General features: G+C 45.3%; 1 protein-coding gene across 5 annotated transcripts in view; it reads right to left on the bottom strand.

Annotated features, from left to right (window-relative positions):
- Positions 1-19,691, bottom strand: part of LOC147058669 (netrin receptor UNC5C-like) — a 132,958-nt gene that overhangs the window by 2,854 nt on the left and 110,413 nt on the right. For 2 of the 5 annotated variants that reach the window (XM_085910126.1, XM_085910127.1), the window contains exons 7-19: positions 15,609-15,789; positions 14,610-14,777; positions 12,445-12,609; positions 10,367-10,414; positions 7,424-7,615; positions 5,904-6,124; positions 5,307-5,442; positions 5,114-5,201; positions 3,482-3,650; positions 2,347-2,580; positions 1,174-1,323; positions 933-1,097; positions 219-397 (exon numbers count right to left, since the gene is read on the bottom strand). In XM_085910126.1, coding sequence (XP_085766252.1) covers positions 219-397; positions 933-1,097; positions 1,174-1,323; positions 2,347-2,580; positions 3,482-3,650; positions 5,114-5,201; positions 5,307-5,442; positions 5,904-6,124; positions 7,424-7,615; positions 10,367-10,414; positions 12,445-12,609; positions 14,610-14,777; positions 15,609-15,789 — 2,096 coding nt within the window. The remainder of the gene's footprint in view (positions 1-218; positions 398-932; positions 1,098-1,173; positions 1,324-2,346; positions 2,581-3,481; positions 3,651-5,113; positions 5,202-5,306; positions 5,443-5,903; positions 6,125-7,423; positions 7,616-10,366; positions 10,415-12,444; positions 12,610-14,609; positions 14,778-15,608; positions 15,790-19,691) is intronic. The other 3 variants (XM_085910129.1, XM_085910131.1, XM_085910128.1) reach the window with 2 other exon arrangements.

The following is a 19,691-nucleotide window of genomic DNA, read 5'->3' as shown; positions in this document are numbered from 1 at the left end:
TATCTCATCCTTTGACTTTTTTTTCCCCCTTGTTTGCTGCCAGCGAGGGCTCCTGCTGCTCAACTCCGCAGCGCACCTTGAACTCTGGCTTTCTCTCACACGCAACAAAAGGGACTTTTTTGACGGCGGTATTGTCGACACATGGTAAACATTCTTTCAAGGTGTTTGCAAAAGAAATGAATGAATGTGCATGCAGTGATTTGGAGAAGCGAAGCGACCTGTCCAGGTTGAGCTTGTGGGCCAGCATCCTCCAGTCGTTGCCTCGCGTCTGCGGCGCGTCCAGACTCCCGCACAGTTTGTGTCTGATGGACAAGGGAATGCGGAAGGCATTGGGCCCCACTAAGGTGGTGATGTTGCTGGCTGGGTCCATCAGGGACGTGTCTATGCACTGGAGCTCCTACAATGAATTGAATTGAAATGCCACCACATTCTCTGCCCCCCCCCCCCCCAAAAAAAACCAACACTTTTGTTTTCCTGAACAAAGGTCCTTCTCGGGAAAAGTAATCAGGAGCAAGACGCCCGAAGATGAAGCAAAGCACAGAGAGAAGTTCCTCCACTCACTAACTTCCACACTCTTAAAGGTCTGCGAGTCACAAAGTCGAGCTGCCTGCGACTCGTTCAATCATTCATAGCGAGGTGAGAGGTCACGGCGACACGACGGGAATAGCGAGGCTTTGATTTTGGCATAGCCGCAAAATCGGAGCGCATAGGCCCGGTGGGTTCAAAGGTCAGACGGAACGCGGTCACGTCGGATTTAACGTGGAAACTTGCTCAAACGAGATGCCGTGCTCGTCGAGAGGACTTTCTACGGTAGCGCTCTAAGTGGTTTGAAACGTGAGAATGAAAACATTCTAACATCCGTCAGGCTTGATGTCCATTGTGGGTGGTGATGCGAGATGATCACTGAGGTGCACGGTGGCGGGCGCACATACCTCCTCCAGAATGTTGCTGAGCTGAAAGATCTGGCCCTCGCCCTCCACCTGCCTGACGCACAGCTTACAGCTAACCTCGGTGACAGCCGAGCTCATCCTCTCCAGCGTGAAGGTGCAGTGGAGGCTCCTGTGGCTACCGCTCCACACCTGGTAGAAGGGGATCTCCTGCAAGTACAAATTCTTTCTTACTGCATGGAAACGGATTCTAGCGGGTTTACCGGGGTGGAGAGTGAGTACTCACCTGATATTTGGCCACGACTTTGCTTTTCCAGTGCGGATGCGGCACGTCGTGGACGGACAGTCGCAGGTTGTGCGTGCTGTCTTTAAAGTTGAGGGTCTTGGGCTCGTCCAGGAGCTTGCCTCCCATTTGCGTCTCCATCTGAAGAACCTCCTGCAAAATGTGACAATTGGGAGAATGTTTTTTTTTTCCATAGCAAGCACTACCTGAGAAAAAAATTCCATTTGTCAATATAAAAATGTATTATCATAAAAACATGTATTCAAAATGTCATGTAATGTAAGGAAAAATGGAGATAAATATGATGAAGTAAAAAGTGAGTTGAGCCTACATCTGTTTTTTTTTTTTTTTTTTTAAATGCTTCATAAAAAAATCTGATTTTTTTTCACTGCCTCATACATAGGTTGACATTTGCCTATAGATGGCACGTGATGGCACCAAAGCACTGATTTTACATATTCAAAAAGAGACTTTGTCGATGTGTGGTGAAGCAGCATGTGGCTCCACTTTTGAAGGCCCTCAGCAATTTCATTTATGATCGATCAAGGGTACATTGATCATGCTAACATTGGATATGTGTGTGGGTATTCACCATTTCTTCCACCTTGCAAAATTGAAAGTGGCTGGTATGTAATAATGCTAAACCGCATCTCTCCCAGACTACGAGTGTTTGTTTGAAATGCTAACCACGCTGTTACTATGCACCTCAACTTGATCACTTCTTCATGCATAAATTAGCAGCGTTAAGCTCCCCCGTATCAGATGCGCCCGCCGGTGCTTTGGAATATGTTTCAACTCTGAAGCATCAGCTCGTTTGACATTGCCCGACCCGCTATCGTTTACCGCTGCAAAGATGCTCAAAACCTTCACATTCAAATGACACCATCAATTCTTCTTAAGCTGACTTGAGGCTTGGAGATGTAGACACCAGCTCAGACTGGAAGGTTGTGGGTTCAAACCCGGGCCAAAGACTATAAAACCGGGACCCATTGCCTCCCTGCTTGGCATGAAGGCTTGGAATTTTAGATCAGCAAATGATTCCCGCTGGCTGCTGCTCACTGCTCCCATCGTCATTGGGACTTTTAGGACAGTCTGGCATGGAGTGGATCTTACGTCTTGTTAAAATGGGTGGAATTATAGCAAAGCAATGGTGGTCGCCGTACCTAATGTTCTTACCTTGAGTGCATCCTGCGTGTCGTCCAGACAGTACACCCTGATGTGGTAGTCCAGCGTGGTGCAGGAAAGGGGTCCGAAGACGGCCAGCTTCAGCCTCTTGGCGGCCGCCTTGCCCACCGACTGGCCCGCCAGACAGTAGGTGCCCAGAGTCTCCGTGAGGATGTGACAGGCTTCTGAGTCCATCTGCACGTAGCAGGGGGTGGTGAAGTTCTCCTCCCCGACCACCACCACATCCTAGTGGACGGACACACATGCACATCGTGTCACAGTGGAGCCACTCCGCTATGCTGAGCACGATTAGCAGCGGGGCTGCGGTGGAACGCCTCGACCCTATCCTGACTGCAAACTCGCATCTCAAGTCACCCTTGTGTTGAGCAATAAATGATCAGCTTGAGAGGGGAGCTAACATGCATGTTATGAATACAATATTAGCTGTCATCACAACTCTGGCCTGGCACCTGCAGAATTGAATGACTTCACTCCCCTGGATTTGAACGTTTATTCTTTTGGAAATGAACATTTCCCTGAAAACAAATGGACTTGCTGATGAAATTCCGCTTTTCATTTTCATTCCACAATCCCTGCTGCAAAAAAACACACACGCGCACACACACTGACATCGTATGCATGGCTAATTGCGCAGAGACATTGTGTGGAGCTGTGATAAGAAACACAAGACGAGCGAATGGGAATGATACACACAGTATACAAACACACACACACACGGCAAGATTGCTGAAGCTTCATGCTAAAAGAAGCCAAAAAAAAAAAAAAAGAAGAATGATGAGAGAGGAGGAGGACGGCAGAAGCATAACAAATTGCAGCTGATAGGAGTCTCCTACTTCTTAGCGCCTGTAGGAAAACTCTCGCCTGCTTTTCTATTTGTTTTATCCCCTACGGACGTGCTTTCTATCATCTAGTGTGTACGTGCCCTCTTTTGCTGCTGAAATATTAGTCACAGGTGGCTTTCTTATGCTCCAATGCTTGTTAAAACCCTAAGCCTAGTTTGAAACCCTCACCCTAGTTTAAAACCCAAAGCCTAGCTTGAAAGCCTAGTTTGAAATCCTGGCCCTAGTTTGAAACCCTAACGCTAGTTTTAAGCCCTGACCCTAGTTTGAAACCACAGCTGACCCACCTCCCACTCGCCCATAGTCAGTTGGTTTTTCAGCTGTATGAGCCAGTCCTCATGGACGTTGTCAGCACAATGGTGGATGGTGAGGATGACCGGTCTGGTCAGCAGAGCTCCCGTTGGTCCGCAGCTCACCACCGGACTCAGCACGGTCTGCACGTCCTCCATCGGGGGTCTGCGGAGGGAGGACAGATAAACACAAGATGTCCAGCGGAGGGACGTGTTGTCTAAAACGGCGGCGGAAGCAGCTCGTCCAGCAATCAAACGGAAGGCCCCCAAAGGAGGATTTGATCCGTCGCCACCTGCTGTCCTGTGTGAAAACCCATTGGCGCTTCCAGGCACATCTCCTCTTTTGCAAAAAAATAAATAAATAAAAAAGAGATTTTTGGGGCGAGCACTGCTCGAAGCAGCGCTAATCCTCGACAGCATTATTGATTCAGCCGCTGGACCTCATTAATGACTCATGAAGGGAGAAGATAAAATAAACATTCCATCAAGGAGGCAAAATGGAGCGCAACCACCGAGGTTGCCGCTTAATCCGTCGGCCCGCTACGCACGTGGACTTCCTGTTGGAAGCTATCGCTAAGCATTTTGCACAAATTTAACGTGACGCTTTGCAGCTCAAGCTATTTAGTCATTTCGGGGGGCCCGAAGCAAAGTGCCCCGAAAAAAAGTGCGATTTTCAATGACAAAGTCCTTCAAATCCGACGATGATGATCGAGCACTCGCTACACTCAAGAGAGAAAGGACAGAAGAGGGAAGGAGACCATCACCCGTCATACATGAACCAAATCTAAAGCGGGAATCCTTTAGGTTGCTTTGAGTGTAAAGTAAAAGCTAAGATATTTGAAAAAATGGACACCATCATATTTTACTGCCAATTATTGTTCAATTCTCCTGTCAAGAGTGAATATTGACCTTACGACCTGATCAAAAATGTTTCCACCTCACTACTTCCTGACTACTCCGGCGAGACATTTTTCCAAGAGTTTCTTTCCTTCCAAGATAGTTTGCGAGCTGTTTCAAAGTGGCCGCTCAACTGTACAGCAGCAGCTCTGCACTCTGAATGGCAATATTTCTCTCAGGTGTCCCGCAGAGACTTTGAGGAGAAGGAGAGGATTAGAGGACGTGTCGCTCGCACGCAGTAAAAACAGCAATCCCCACTATAGCCGCTGGACAACAAATAAAAAAGAAATGACGTGCAGTAGATCTGCATTTTTTTTTTTTTTTTCCTTCCTTCCCAGGCTGTGAGGCAAGTTGTGTTTTTCAACATTGCGATATGGAATGAGAACATCCGCAGTGGGTCTTTAACACCCACACTTCAATATGAGGAAAGGGATGGTTAAATGATTATTCATTTATTCAAAATGATGCTAAATATAGTATCTTATATATGAAAAAAATGGCCTTTTTTGGGGGGGGGGGGGAACCACAATTGGTTATTTTTGACCGAGCAGCCGTCTTGTCGAGTTTTTTTTTTTTTTTAGCTTAATTTATTCATGGCGAATGATCAGTTGAGGGGATCGATAAATGTAAATCTTAATAATGGCGAGAAATAGGCACAAACAGCACAAAATACGTTAGGCTGGCAGCCGGGAAAGCACATTGGAGGAAAAAGTGAAAGCGGCTAAGACTTGCCTGGAGCTGTCCTTCCTGTGCACCGTCACATACATCTCGTAGACGCGGCCCTGGGGGACGGCGCCCGCCGGAACCAGCAGACTCACTCCTGCAACCGCAAGCAGCACAAATGAGCATGGAGCAATGGAGCACCGGATCCTACTTTCTGGGGGGGAATTTGGATTTGCTGATTTGGAGATGCGCTGGCATTTACCCGAGTTGGGCACGATGAGGTGTCCTCCCTGGTTGTTGAAGGAGCCGTGCGCCGTACACGAGGGGTCTCGAGTGCGGGCCAAGCTCTGGTTACGAAGGTTCATCGTGTCGCTGTTCTCCAGTAGAGACTGCGTCAACTACAACGGCAAAGTCACATGACTAATAATAACAGATGATTGTTTGATTTGATTGATTAGGATATTTTCTAATTGACTCTTAAGTTCTTATTTAACTTTTGAACTCACTAGACTAGCGTGTTTTATTTGGATTGTTACTTTATGGACGTACCACTAAATAGAGACAACGTGTTCATCCTGAAGTATTTCATGCAAAAATATGTTTTTGCATTTTTTCTTTTGTTTTTGCCCTTTCCCTGAGAACAGCGACTTGGCAAGCTCGTGCCTGGGAGCGCCGCCACCATCTCAAATCACCGTAGGCTATCATGTGGTCAAAAAGAAGAGCTGCTTTGCATTTCATGGTCTAAAAGTGAGCAGACTTATTGTAAAATAAGCAATTACAGTATATATTTTTTTTCCATTCTTGCCATATCAATTTTGTTGTTGTTGATTTGATGAGGTTGTATTTTGCCGTATCTCACCTTGGGAGAGAGCTTGGACGTAAAGTCTCCTCCGAGGTCGTCCTGCGGCGTGACGAGGCCGGAGGAGTTGTACACCTTGATCTTCAGGTTGGGGAGGGGCTCTAAGAGTGGAGAGTTGGTCATTGGAATTTTATCGGACACGTCGCGGAGGGCATATGGGGGACCGCCGCCGTACGTGGCGGCGACATTTGGCAAATCGGGAGGGGCTGAAAAAAAATCAGCTAGGGAGGCAAAGGGGGGGGGGGGAGAGAGAACGGAAATAGGGACAATGGAAATTAAGTTAAGCGTTTCAAAAGAAAAAAAATCAACTAACATTTGCTATCATGAAAAGCAACATAAGCAGGGCTTTCCCAAACAATTCAAGGAACAGCACAAGTCCTTTAAGTTTGACTGTTAGCATTTTGCACGTTAGCTGACAAATTGCTCCTTTGCTTCTGTCATTGGCATTCAACACACACACACACACACACACACACACACACACACACACACACACACACACACACACACACACACACACACACACACACACACACACACACACACACACACACACGCACAATTGGACAGATATAGGAAACCCCAAATGTAATATTCTTGACTTCTGCTTTTAGTATTTGATGTTTTCAACTCCCTTGTGCGTATTTCTACACAGCTCCTTCCTGAGTGGTCCCCGCCAACGTACGTAAACATGACAGTGTCCATGTATCACAAGATACAGACTTCCTGGCCTCCCACTAGCACTCCCAAATAAATTCACATCTGCTATGTGACACACACACACACGGACATGAGGAACACACTTGTTCTTAACCACTTGGTGAACATTTTGGGTGCTAGCATTTGGATGCATATGAAGTTACATCTTGCCTTCATGTGTCACCAAAGTGCTTAGCGTGAAGCAACCGATTACGTCATTAGCTATACACGCTGTAAAGACAATATGTGAGTTTTTCAGCAAATAGCTGAAGCGGCGAATTGATGAATATCCAAGCGAGGGATGCACACAACTACCACCAGATTTCTCCAAAGCAATTCACGCGTGCAACAGTGAGCTCCATTAGGTCGACGCAAAGAAATGTCAACGCGAGTGCAATTTAACCACGGGAAAGAAGGATGCTGCGGGTGGGAGTCAACGTGGCGCCGGGGGAACAAGCTCAGATAAAGTCGGCGCGAGGGATGCTGACCAACGGCGGTGAGGGATTGACCGAAATGTGCCAGACACTCTCCGATTCCAGCCATGGACTATGGGCATTTGCGGGAAGTCATTTGATCATATTGAATGAATGACACATACGCATAAGCATCTCTCTCTCTCAGTCGCAAGCGTTTTGTTGCAAACCCGGGGCTGGAATGCTCGACGAGCCAAGACAGTGACTTTCAACGGCCCTTTTACCAAAAGCTAGGCTTTGGCCAATCTTCCTCAAAGACAAAGGCACGGCATACATAAATAACCGTGTATACACACTGGATCAATGGATCAGACAGGATGGAGTCAAGGCTGCGTTGCGTGCCAGTACCTGATCTGGCTGTCTTGATGTTGACCGACTGGAAGCCTCCGTTGAGCGCTGACGTGTCGATGATGTCCGAGTCAAAGTCGCGGTGCGTCTTGCGGTACACAAAGAGCGCCACGATGACCGAGATGACCAAGCACATGATGACGGCGATGACCACGCCCACATAGAGAGCCACGTCGTCCGTGCTCGGAGCCGCTGGAAAAACACAAGTCCATTTTATTCACGTGGCACCTTTCACAGGGAGGGCTGTGATGATTAGACAGTATCATCGAGAAATAGATACGATATTAATACTGCATACAGGGGGATATATTGATATCAACAAATCAAAAACGGATAGCTAAATAAATAATAGTCCTTCGACTACAGACTCCTCCAAATACTGCCTGGACAATGACATTATCTGACTGTCCTACCTTTCAGACTGCAAGGATGCAAGTTTTAAACAAACCTCAGGCATGCGTAATAAGAGCGAGCATTTGTCTAGACAGCATCTTAATATGCTTGTTCATTATTTTACATGGGTCTTCCTTCAATACGGCACACCACTTTCACTCCAACAGCTGCATTATTTTTGGGAATTTATTTTTGTTGTTGTTGTTAACTTCCATGTTTCCCACCCCGCTACGGTCTTCAAATGTAGTTTTTGAAAAGTAACTTAAAAATGACATTTAATACAATATCAAGAATTTGTAATGAGTATTAATTATAAGACACATGAATTAGCCTTAAGTCAGCCAGGATAAGCCATGAATGGACGGATGGACGGACGGACGCTTTTTATTCGGGTCTCACAGATCTTGCATTCCGATGCACGTCTTCGCAGCAAAAAAGCCTCAAGAGTGACCACCTGAGGGCGCTGTGAACCACCTCATGCGTCTCAGGGGAGGCTGAACGGAGGATCGAAGGCGTGACGACGGCACAGACTTGTTTCTCATAATTAAGTCTGAGCGGGCCATTTCATCAAGAAGAAAAAAACACAGAATCTTAATCATACAGCAAATTGCTATCGGTTCATCGTTCACGCACTACTATATATATATATATATATATATATATATATATATATATATATATATATATATATATATATATATATATATATATATATGTACACGTTGCCAAGTCTGACTTTAGAGAAGTAAATTACAAAAGCATATTTTAAATCGGATTAGTTTGAAACCAAATCTAAGAAGTACTTCTTGAGATCTTAATATTCTCCGTTGTTGTTTTTTCTTTTAACTAAATGATGATGATGATGTAGTGATGTAACTGCATATCGCAACTGTTATGTTTCTTTATGTTCTTCACGATTGTAATCCTCTTCAATTGTAATTTTGTGATAGCAATCATGGTGCATCTTTATGAATCAATCTTTGATCTGATTGACCTTCTATTTTAAGTGTCACTTGAAAGTTTATTTAATGCCCTTTTACAACTTGACAGCCTGATATAATAGGCTGTCTCCTGACAACGAGACACAGGAGAGGCCGTGGGTGAAGCAACACTTTCGGCCCGCTCGGATGAATAATGGCTTTGGACGTGTGCGCGTGCGATTTGAAGGCAAAATGGCAGAATGAATGGGCTGTGATAGAATGAGGAACAAGTCAAGGAAGGACTGACTACGTACAAGGCTACATCCATCTAGGTGGTGGAATCGAACCCGCACCCTCTGCACTGTGAGGCGAACCACGTACGACCGTTTTATTGTTCATCTTGAGGAAAACAAGTTTGAATGTATGAAAAACAAAAGTCGAAAGATAAGGGGCATTTATTGCAAATATCCTAATAATAAGGTCGGACAATAGTTGGAGTAAAAGTACTGTAGATATAAAAAAAAAAAGGTTACGTCAACAAGTCGAGAAGGAAAGTTGTTGCCACTACTAGTATTCCATTTTTGTCAATTCAATACTTTTTATTTGTGATCCAGAACTTCAAAGTCATCTGAGTGACCCACACATTTTCAATTCAAATTGAGTTCTTTCTCTTCACGCCCGTGGACACACAAGCATCGCCTTGTGTGTGTTTGTCACACAACAAAATGTGAAAAAGCCCTTCCACATTTCGACATCCGAGTGGACGTCCGCACTATAAAAGGAGCCAATGAAACACCTGAAGCCAGAGTGGGATTCGTACATCTTTGATGCTGTGCTCAGTCTAATCTGACAGCGCTCGATGCGAGGGGGTGCATGTTTTACGCACACACTCCCGCAAAGTAAGGGAGTTAGCTAAGTCAGTCTTTGTGAAATTTCATCATAGGCCAGGGTGGGTGCTTGGTAAGCGGGTCGATTGGTCCATAGCCATCAGCCATTTGGAGATTCACTTTCATCACTTTTAGTCAACATCAAATTGACCCAAATAAATGTCTCAGTCAATTTTTGACGCAACAGTTAAGTAGCTGATGGGAACAATAGGGAGGCTAGCTAGCTAGAGAGGTGATTAGCCAGCCAGCCAGGTAGGTAGGTAGCTAGGTGCAGTAAGGTAGGTTGAAAGTAGAAGCTGGCAACACAGAGTAGCGTCTGCCTGGTTATTCTAAAAATCCCAAACACATAATGAGCCATTTCAACCAGAGCATATGCAAAGTGTCTGGTGTAATTCCAGAGAGTACTTCTTTGTGCATTTTGATCAATGTCAGAATGTTTCCATGAAGATTGAGGAAGTGTTTTAAAAAGGGTCCTTTCACACTTTGAACAATTTGTTGAGCGCTTCCCTTGAAAATGCCTTCTTCTTCAAATGGAATCTACGACATGGCTTTGATTTACATTCCCGTCACACTGGCGACCGAGACAAATAATTGATGCGAGAGCACAGTTGACTTCTTGAAGAAAACAAAAACACGCATCTTGTGATAAGAGAAGAGCACAAATAGACATGGACACAAAAACACACACCTTCACACAAAGGAAGCAAGAAGAAAAAAGGCAAGAAATGAAGGATAAAACTTACATGTGAATCCCACATCACTCTTTTCTTTGGACGTCTCAAACAATGAACCTTGGGGACAGGGAAAAGAAGGAATGAAGGATGGATGGATGAACTAAACAAAAAAAGGAGTCAAACGGGACAACACACGGACTCAACACTATCAGCGTTGTTGATCTCCGATGCCAATCGACGGCAAATGTGCGACTCTTTTTGCACACCGTTTGTTCTTAATCGTCGGCGCGTCTGCCAAATGCCAAACCGATTAGCGGTCGGTCGGGATAATGCTAAAATGCTAACGCGGCGTGACGTGGAGGGAAAAAAAGCATTTGATCAAGCATTGAAGGCAAATGAGAGGATAACAGAGAACAACGGGGAAAGTCGATGCAATAAAAGGTCCTTCATATTTGTGCTCATGTTTCAATGGCAATCAACTGAGTCATCTTCAGTGCAGTCATTAAATCACTTTAGAATTGCCTATAGAGCCACAAGATGGTGACCGCATTTATTTACCTCCTCACATCATACAATATATTACAAATATATGAATTTCCCTCAAATGGATGAAAATCCATTTACATAATACAGACCAAATGATGAGAAGAAATTAAAAAGTCAAAACTTCAAGGAAGAAATCAATAATAACACGATTCCTATCATATTCTGTATTCTCCGGGTTTAAATGTGGAAAAATTCAATCGATGAAATGACGACGACGACAACAACAACAAAAACGGTCGCTTTGCTGTCTTGCGTCATGCAAACAGTCCAAAACATTACGCGACTGCGATCCTATCTCCGCAAATTACTGCGGCTCTAAAAGACGACACCAGAATTTATTTGCGGCGAAGTGAGGCGCGCATGCTCGCACACATTTTATAGTGCTACAGGAAGTAGTTGGTGTGTCGAGTCGTTACAAAGACAGAAAATGAGCCTGAATGAATAATTGGAGAAAAGATGGCAACATTCAAGCAGCAATATGGAATCATTGCATCAAAATCATGATGACGGAGTCTTAACGAGCCACCGCATCTTCCTTGTTACCGTGGTGACCCTTGATGGACAAAAAGGAAGGAAGCGCGAGCGACTTTGAGGCGCTGCTGACAACACAACTGACTGCTTCTGTTTTTCAGGCTTGGACAGTACATACATACGGATGGATCTGGATGTACTTTCACTCGTCCATGCGTTCTGTCATCCCGACTCGGAAAAAGAATCACGGTGAAGAGGCGCCGGCTGACCATTCCTCGCTAATGAAGGGTTGTTGTCGCTCAGCACCGTCGCTGAGTAACCTGTGGCATCCTTGGGATGCGCAAACAATTTGCCCGCGCGTGTGTGTTCTAAAAATACGTCGCGCTGTGTTTGCTCTTCTCCTCTCGTCAAATGTCTGCCAATTATACTCTGGGCGCAATGAGCGAGAAAGGTACTCCTCCTCGTGCTGCAAGTCGACAAATATAATTGGCCGCACCTCGGCTTTCCAGCTTTTGAGAAATTCACCGCAAATGGCAGTTCAATTGGCGGCAGATGCACTTGTTTGATGATTGTTATTTAGGCCATGCCACCTTTTTCCGAAGAAAGGAGGCTTTGACTTGACCGGGCGAAAATAAATGCGGACCAATCCACACCATCAAAGCAGGAAGAGAGACAAAAGGCAGGCAGGCAGGCAGGCGAAGGGAGAGAGAGAGAGAGAGAGAGGATAGCGACGTCTGAGGAAGAGGAGGAAGGTAGGGAGGTGGCATGAAACAAAAAGCAACACTGCCTAATTGCTGCATCTTTTATGCTGTACATACAACACAAAATCCATACAAACGATCATCGCTTGAAAAAGCAGAAATCTGATCAAGTTGGCCTTCACACAATCCAATTCCAACGACGCAAGGACAGAAATGTGACATTTGAAAACTCATTTTGGAGCCATGGTGTCAGGGGAGAAAGCTGAGCGCAACAGAAACTTGCCTGCTGGCCAAGGGAAGATGGAAGAGAACGGAACATAATGGCTAATCCCAAACTTACATCATGTTTGAAAGATTCTGCTGATTCCTTTTGGGATTTCTCAACATGGCTTTGCATGCAGCGTGTCAGGTGGCGAAGAATCAACTCACTTTGCATACAAAGTCCGTCGGTGCAGTTCTGAGAGTTAAGGACCAAACCCTCGCAGTCCTTCCCGCCGTTTTTGGGCGCCGGGTTGTTGCACTCACGCCTCCTCCACTGGGTGCACTCCGTCCCGCAGGCCGACCACTTACTCCATTCGGTCCAGTCGCCATCCACTAGAGGGAACGCAAAGGAAACCAAAACATGAGCGCTTTGAAAAATTGGACAAAACTAATTGCGGAAGGGGGGGGGGGGGGTGCAAATACAGTGGTTGTAACATGCATCAAGCCCTGATGCTCACAGCAAAAAAAAAAAAAAAAAAAAAAACGAATTGAGGCGCCATACAAAAGGTTAAATGCTTATAGATCCCACAAGGGGGCGGCAAAGTACAAGTGTTGCTTTGTAAAGCGACATTCCAGTACCATAAGAATTTAGTGGGAACATTTGACATTGAGTTAGAAAGCATACCAATTCAATAGAAATGGTGCAAAAAAAGAGCATGAAGCAGGAAGAAAAAGTGAAAATGAGTGAACATAAAATAATTGAAGGGTATGAAAAAGTTTAGAGTTTAGGCTAAGAAAAAAGACCAGTTCATTGTTGACAATTAGATGACAAATAATAACTATTCATCTGAGCATGAATGGCATTTTCTGTTTGCACTGTGACTGTAAAATAATGCCCTCTAGTAATGTACAAGAGTTTGTGTACAACCATCCGCCAGTTTAGCGCATGGCAACACATATAATGGTATAAAACTCTGTTGCACTTGGTGTGCGTTGGAATAACAAGGATTACTCAAACGGGTGATGAAAATATTTATTGGAAGAAAGAGTATTACAAATATTGTTTGTATATTCAGAGGACGCTATAGAACTGTAAATGTGTGTCATCATAATATCAGTGGAGTATACAGTGGAGAACTTCAACTTTGGAAACTCATAAAAAATTTGCAATCATCTTCCCCTGTGGGTTCGTCATTTACGCCTCCACAAGATCAGATTTGAAGTGATCGCTATTATATAAGCATGTCCGTATTTATTATCCGCTAAAAGTATTTGGTTGATTTTCTTTTGGATGTTCTGTGACACAAAGAAACAGTGCGTCAAGTTTGGTACGTTAGCCGCTAGCACTAGCCACAAGCAAGCTAGCCACCGATGGGATTTTGTATGAAGGTTAGTGACGATTAATGTTTAAAGAGTTTTTTTTTTTTGGAGTGTTCCATTGTATACAAGATGGTGCAATGAATGATACATCAGCAGCAAGCTTTATGAAGCCTGAAGATGGCCGTCAGGGGCAGTCAGTCCCTTGGAGCATTCATGGACTTTTCCAATGTCCTCTGCAACTTCCCTGTCCGGCTCCGGCATGTTGCCAGTCTCCTCTAAAAGACACAGGTCACACTTACCTCAGTTTGGGTTTATTTATAGAAAGGGAAAGGTGCGTCCATCCGGCTATTTTACTAGCAGGTTTTGTAATGAACGCAAACGGCAACAGAACCTATGTAGCATAAAGCTGCTCCGCCAGTATTAGTAGTGGTTGGATCCCAGGCCTTCAAGTTCTTCTTGTATGTCTCTGCTTTGCTGCAGAAAAGTAACCGGGCAAAAGTCTGCCTGCTTACGCAAAAAGTCCTTGCGGACGACTATTGACGTAGCCGATCCTGGAGTGGTGCCCAAAAAAAACAAACACCCAAAGGGTCTCAGGTGTTTTAGTACAGAAGTCATCTGTTTACGGCTTATTGCGTCACCGATGGTGCACAAGGAACCGTGTTGGGAGACTACACCATCACACAGCAAGACATGTCCGGCTAATAAATTGCATATGATTTGGAAGCAAATGTTTTTCTAGTGAATCTCGGAAAAATGAATATCATGCTCTCCTATAGATGCCATCAGACAGGGGCACTACTTTGATTTTTTTTTAATGAAGCTCTTCAACTCACTCCAACACGGATGGGTCCTTGGTACCAAATAGCCACAAAATGGTGACTCTTAATGTAGGTCCTCAAATCACTTCAACAAAGTGCCCTGACATCAACACGTCACAAGATGACGCCAAAGCAACATAATGATGATGAAATATTACCGCTTCACGTTGCCTTCTATTGCAACTGGATGACATCATCACCACCTGCCCCGTGACGTTGCATTTGAAGTTCTGGCAGAGAAAGGTTCAAACTCACCGGTGCACAAGGAGGTGCAAGGCAGTTTCTGGATGGCCTGTCCATCACAAGGCAGTCCTCCGTTTAAAGGGGCGGGGTTAGTACAGCTGCGAGTTCGTTTCTGGAAGCCCCGGCCACAGCGGCTGTTACACACTGACCACTCCGTCCATGTCGACCAGCCACCGTTCACTGTGAAGTTACAAATCAACGGCATGTCATGCAACGTCGTGACTACAAAAAAAAAAAAACTCTTTGGTGACACAAACAGAGTCGACGGAACGTGTCGGTCAATATTTCTATCAGCTGAAACAAAAATAGGTCAAATTGATCTCCTTCGTGGAGCTTCCTCCCCACCATCTTTTTCTTCATCCCTCTTTTGATCCCTTGCAACTTTTTCACCTTGTCAACAGCGTCAGCCGGGCCCCTCGGGGAGAGCCGAGGAGATTGAAGCGCAGATTGAACAATCTATTTCTGTAAGGATACATCAGTGTCAAAGCACTCCATCTCGGGCTGTCTGTCTGTCCGTCTGTCTGTCTGTCTGTTGCGGCGCACACTTACACACACATGCAGTTATTTCTGATTGAAGCACACGGCAGAGCGCTGCCACGGCCGTTACGCTGGTGACAAACATGGCGAGTGTGTGTTGTTCTTTTCTTTTAGTGTGTGTGTGTGTGTGTTTCCTCTGACCAAAATCTGGGACTTATTAGTATGACTCCTATTGATGTCATTGCCAGTTACAGCCAAAAGACCTTCCCATATTGTTTGTCTTTTATATGCTGGCTCCTTCCTCTCAGGATATTCTTTGAAAAGAATCAATAGGATACTATGATAGGTCAATAGTTCCAAAAAGTTGGAAGATGATGAGTCTGCGTTCGACAGGGAGCCGGGAGATGGAAACAAAAGCCCTCCGAATCCAACGTTTGAGCTCAAAGATCTTCTAATCGATAAGGGTTAGTAGGTCCGACTTTATGTAAGGCTGATTCAAAAGTGAATTTTCACGCAGAGGCCAATTCGGCTTACCGTAAACAATGACGGTGGCCGTTGTGCTGCGTCTCTTGGCCACAATGTTCTTGGCCACGCACGTGTAGTTAGCCGTGTCGGAAAGACGGGCTTGTTTGATGATCAGGTTGTGGTCGATGGTGATGTAGAAGTTTCTGTCCTCTGCCGGGTCGATGATCTCTTCATTCTTCAGCCACTCCACCTGTCGAAACCAAGAACAGCTGAGTTTTGAATATTTATCACAGCTTTAGGAGAAAAATGAGCAAAAGTGGAATTTCTGCTTCCACTATGTATGCTAGATGTCTTATTTGTCCAATTAGATCTCAATCAAACCTGCCCAGGGACTTCAAAATGATTAGTGCTGGCCGACGTTACATCATCACTAGGATTATTTTTCAACCAATCACGTCAGATGACATTTTCATTTTTCTTGCTCCGATTGGTCGGTCTCATCATAATTTGTTCCAGTCAACTTCAATTAGCAACAAGTCTCTCGCACATGAATGGATGAAATCATCTGTGGTGATTATGATGGATTTGATTTGAATGTTTTTCTATTGATTGAGAAGTGGCAGAGTTGTAAATGTAGAGATCCCACACAGGCGGCTGGCAACAGAGAAAAGCAGCCAAGTGTCCCTCCCGAACATATGCTTTTACAAGACTCCTCGCTCGGGTGAAGGCTAGGACAGCGGGGAATATCCTATTTATGAGCCTAATCACATTTCCCGAGCGCAGTATTTACGGCGGCGGGCTCTCGTAAATTCAGCCTGTCCGAGCTTTATGGCGGAGGCATAAATGTTGGCGGCAACGTTGTTCCATTCGCATTGTTTAATTTCCTTCTCACTTTACGTTAGGAAATGGAAATCTCAGATGTGGGGAAAACAGGGCTGGCTGGCTGGCATTGTTATTGTGCTGCTAGCAACTTGATGTTCCTCTTTGCAGACTTGATTCTTGGGATGACGGAAAGCTGCTTGTTTGACCTTTCGCTTTCTCATATAAAAAAAGTAAAGGTGATGCTCAACAACAAGAAAATGGAACATGCAGGCTGTGTACGGAAAATATTTGAAGCAGAAGACTTTCCAAAAATATCAAGAGGGCTTCAGGAGGACGTACAGCTAAGTCGCATCAGTTGAAGTGAGATATCAAAGGAACGGAAAGTCTGTCTGTCCATCCATGCAATCCACCCATCCGTCCATCCATGCAATCCATCCATGCAATCCATCCATGCAATCAATTCATCCGTCTGTCCGTCCGTCGACCCACCTGCCCGTTTGTCCGTCCGTCCGTCCGTCCGTCCGTCCGTCCGTCCGTCCATCCATCCATCCATCCATCCATCCATCCATCCGTCCGTCGGTCCGTCAATCCACCCATGCCTTCCACTCCAGCAATTGTTTTGTGGCGTAGCTTCACGCACGTGCTGAGGTATTGTACTCCATTAGCTCCGAGTTGTTTTCCTTCTTTGCAAACACAGTTTATAAATGACTCCCAGTCAGCAAAATCAATGAGAACAAACATGCCTCCTGCACTTAAAAAGTCATTTGAACTTCAATGCCAATTAACCCCAGCAACCTTCCGCTGGCTCTCGCACTTGCTTACTGTAGCATTTTCCATGTCTGCGGTCGGTGCAAATGGAAGAGACACACGAGCACGCAAAACAATGCCAAAGCAGAGCTGGGCTGTTTTATCACAGCTTTTTCAGCATCCGTTGGGCTCAGACAACGACGCAGACATGGCATCATTAGCCTCGGCTGCTATGTGTGTGTGTGTGTGTACAAGACAGCAGACGGTGGCTGATTGGATCAAGCCGTTCTTGGCGGACGTATTTGTTATTTTGACTCTCGCCCCAACATCACCTGTCTCCCTAGCGTTAGACGCACAGCGTTAGACACACAAACACGACTTTTGATACAATCAGATGTGCGCGTGCTCGCTCGCCCACATCACACACACAGACAGACAGACAGACAATACGTAAAGCCTTGGCCTTGGTTTCAACTGAGCGAGGATTTGCTAAAGGTTCAACAAGAGTCCACTCTTCTCGGCTTTGAAACAAAAGGAAAGCCGTTTTGCCCAGTCAGTAATCAAGTTGAATCATGACTACGTCTAAAATGTTAGGGTTCATCGTGAGCACGAGCGGAGCGGACGGACGGACGGACGGACGGACTGAGCGGCAGAACTCTGCAGAGTCTTTTTCCACAACTGTAGCGCATTTTGTGTGAAAAGCGGTATGATTCACTTTTTCATCTTTTATTGCTCGAAGGACAAACGTCCCATCTCAAGCTGTGCAAGATCAAGGCAAAGGCAAAAGGAAAAGCGTTAATGCACGGCGCTGAAGATCTGCCTGCTTTTTTAGCCGTGCCGGCGGAACAAAGGCTTGGATAAAAGTAGGCCACCTTACAGATAGTTTGTTGCGCTGGGGAGCGCCGCAATAATAATAAAAAAATAAAAGTTCCGCAAGCTTTGCGAACGGGAACATCACAGTTTGTCGCAGAAGAGAGAGGAACGTCATGTGAATCTTTCAAAGGCAAAACCCAGATTAGAACAAAAATGACAAAACACATCAAAGATTGCTTACGCAAGACTCTTTGACAACCTGCAAAGCACACTGTACTGAAAACGAAGTGTTGATACTGAGGATCATCCTCCTTGATTAGCTGTATTATTTCCATCCCCGCAAGACCACAGCCGAGTGCTTTAAAGAGCTCTCTCCGCCAGTGATTAGCCTTGCCCCAGTGTGTGTGTGTGTGTGTGTGTGTGTGTGTGTGTGAGTGTGAGTGGGTGGGCATTGAGCGGGCGTGGTGCGCTCGAATAATAATCCCAACAAGCCACCCCAGGAAGATTTGTCACTTCATTTCATGCTGGAATGACACTCGAGTGATGGGATGGCGAGGTGGGAGAGCAGGAGGAGCCGTACTCACTTTTATACGTGGAAACTTTTTCAAATGAGCCCACCAGAGTGACATTTATTTATTTATTTATTTATTTTCAAGTTGAGGAACGTTTGCTTGAGTTTTCCCTGGCTGAGTGTGTGTGGGGGGGGATACCAGGATTTATGGCAAGCGTGGTGCGTTGTTATTGACCAATGAAAAGCATGGGTCTCCCAAACGGTGGATCTTTTATTTGGAAAGCAACAAGAGCACTTGACTTCCTCTTTCAAATTTGTGCAATGGTGGTATAGTGCAGGGGGGGGGACGGGACGGGACTGTACTGCGCACACACACACACTCTCATTAAAGGACTAATGCATAGGTGTCAAAATATCGATTTATGTGGCCCGCAAAGATACATTTTGCATCAACTTTGTGTCATTACCAAAATCACAAATTGTCTTCACTTTTTAAAAATAGAGATTTGAAAATGAGTTTGACACCCCTGGACTGACGCGATCCCGAGCCTCAAGTGTCATGGCGTCAAAGTCCAGTCAGTGGGAAAAGAAGCAAACAGGAGCTAAAAGAGAGAGAGAGGGGGGGCTAGAAATAGCCCCGGAAGGTGCTGGCGGTGTTAAAAAAAAAAAAACCCCACAATGGACAGAGTGGAGTCGTTTGAGAGGATGCGAGGAGCCGAAAAGACACAATTCAGGAGGGGAGTGAGAGCTGAGCTGAGCTGAGCTGAGCTGAGCTGAGCTGAGGCAACACCATCCATCCGTCTTTGGCCTCTGCTCACGTCACAATTGTGTTATCGCCAACAGATGCTAAGCAAAGCAAACACATCAGCCGCATCCCGATGTGTGCCACTAAGTAGAATAGTAATCAAGCCCTTCATTAGCGAGCTAACAAAGGCCATTACTGCCTAATCAACACTCTTCAAACTCAATCGGGGAAAGCTAATAGAAATTTAATCCAATGGCGCGCATGAATTCAACTAATGGGGATGCGCGTGTGTTTGCACAATGAAGTTCATCATCAGCACTCCCGCTTGTGTGCATTCGAATTTGCAAAAAATTGGAGCTACGGGATAGGCTATTTTAGTGGAAAGTGATGGCCACGTATTTTTGGGATGCAAATGAAATTGAAACAAAAAAAAACCTTGCTCTATATACTTCCTGAGGTGCCTTGAGATACGAGCGCCGCCTTAACTCACCAAGCATATTTGCACTGAAGCGAG

Source organism: Syngnathus leptorhynchus, chromosome 4 (assembly GCF_054491065.1).
Source record: "Syngnathus leptorhynchus isolate UIUO chromosome 4, UIUO_Slep, whole genome shotgun sequence".
NCBI lineage: Eukaryota > Metazoa > Chordata > Actinopteri > Syngnathiformes > Syngnathidae > Syngnathus > Syngnathus leptorhynchus.
This window is presented reverse-complemented; position numbering and strand designations above follow the sequence as displayed.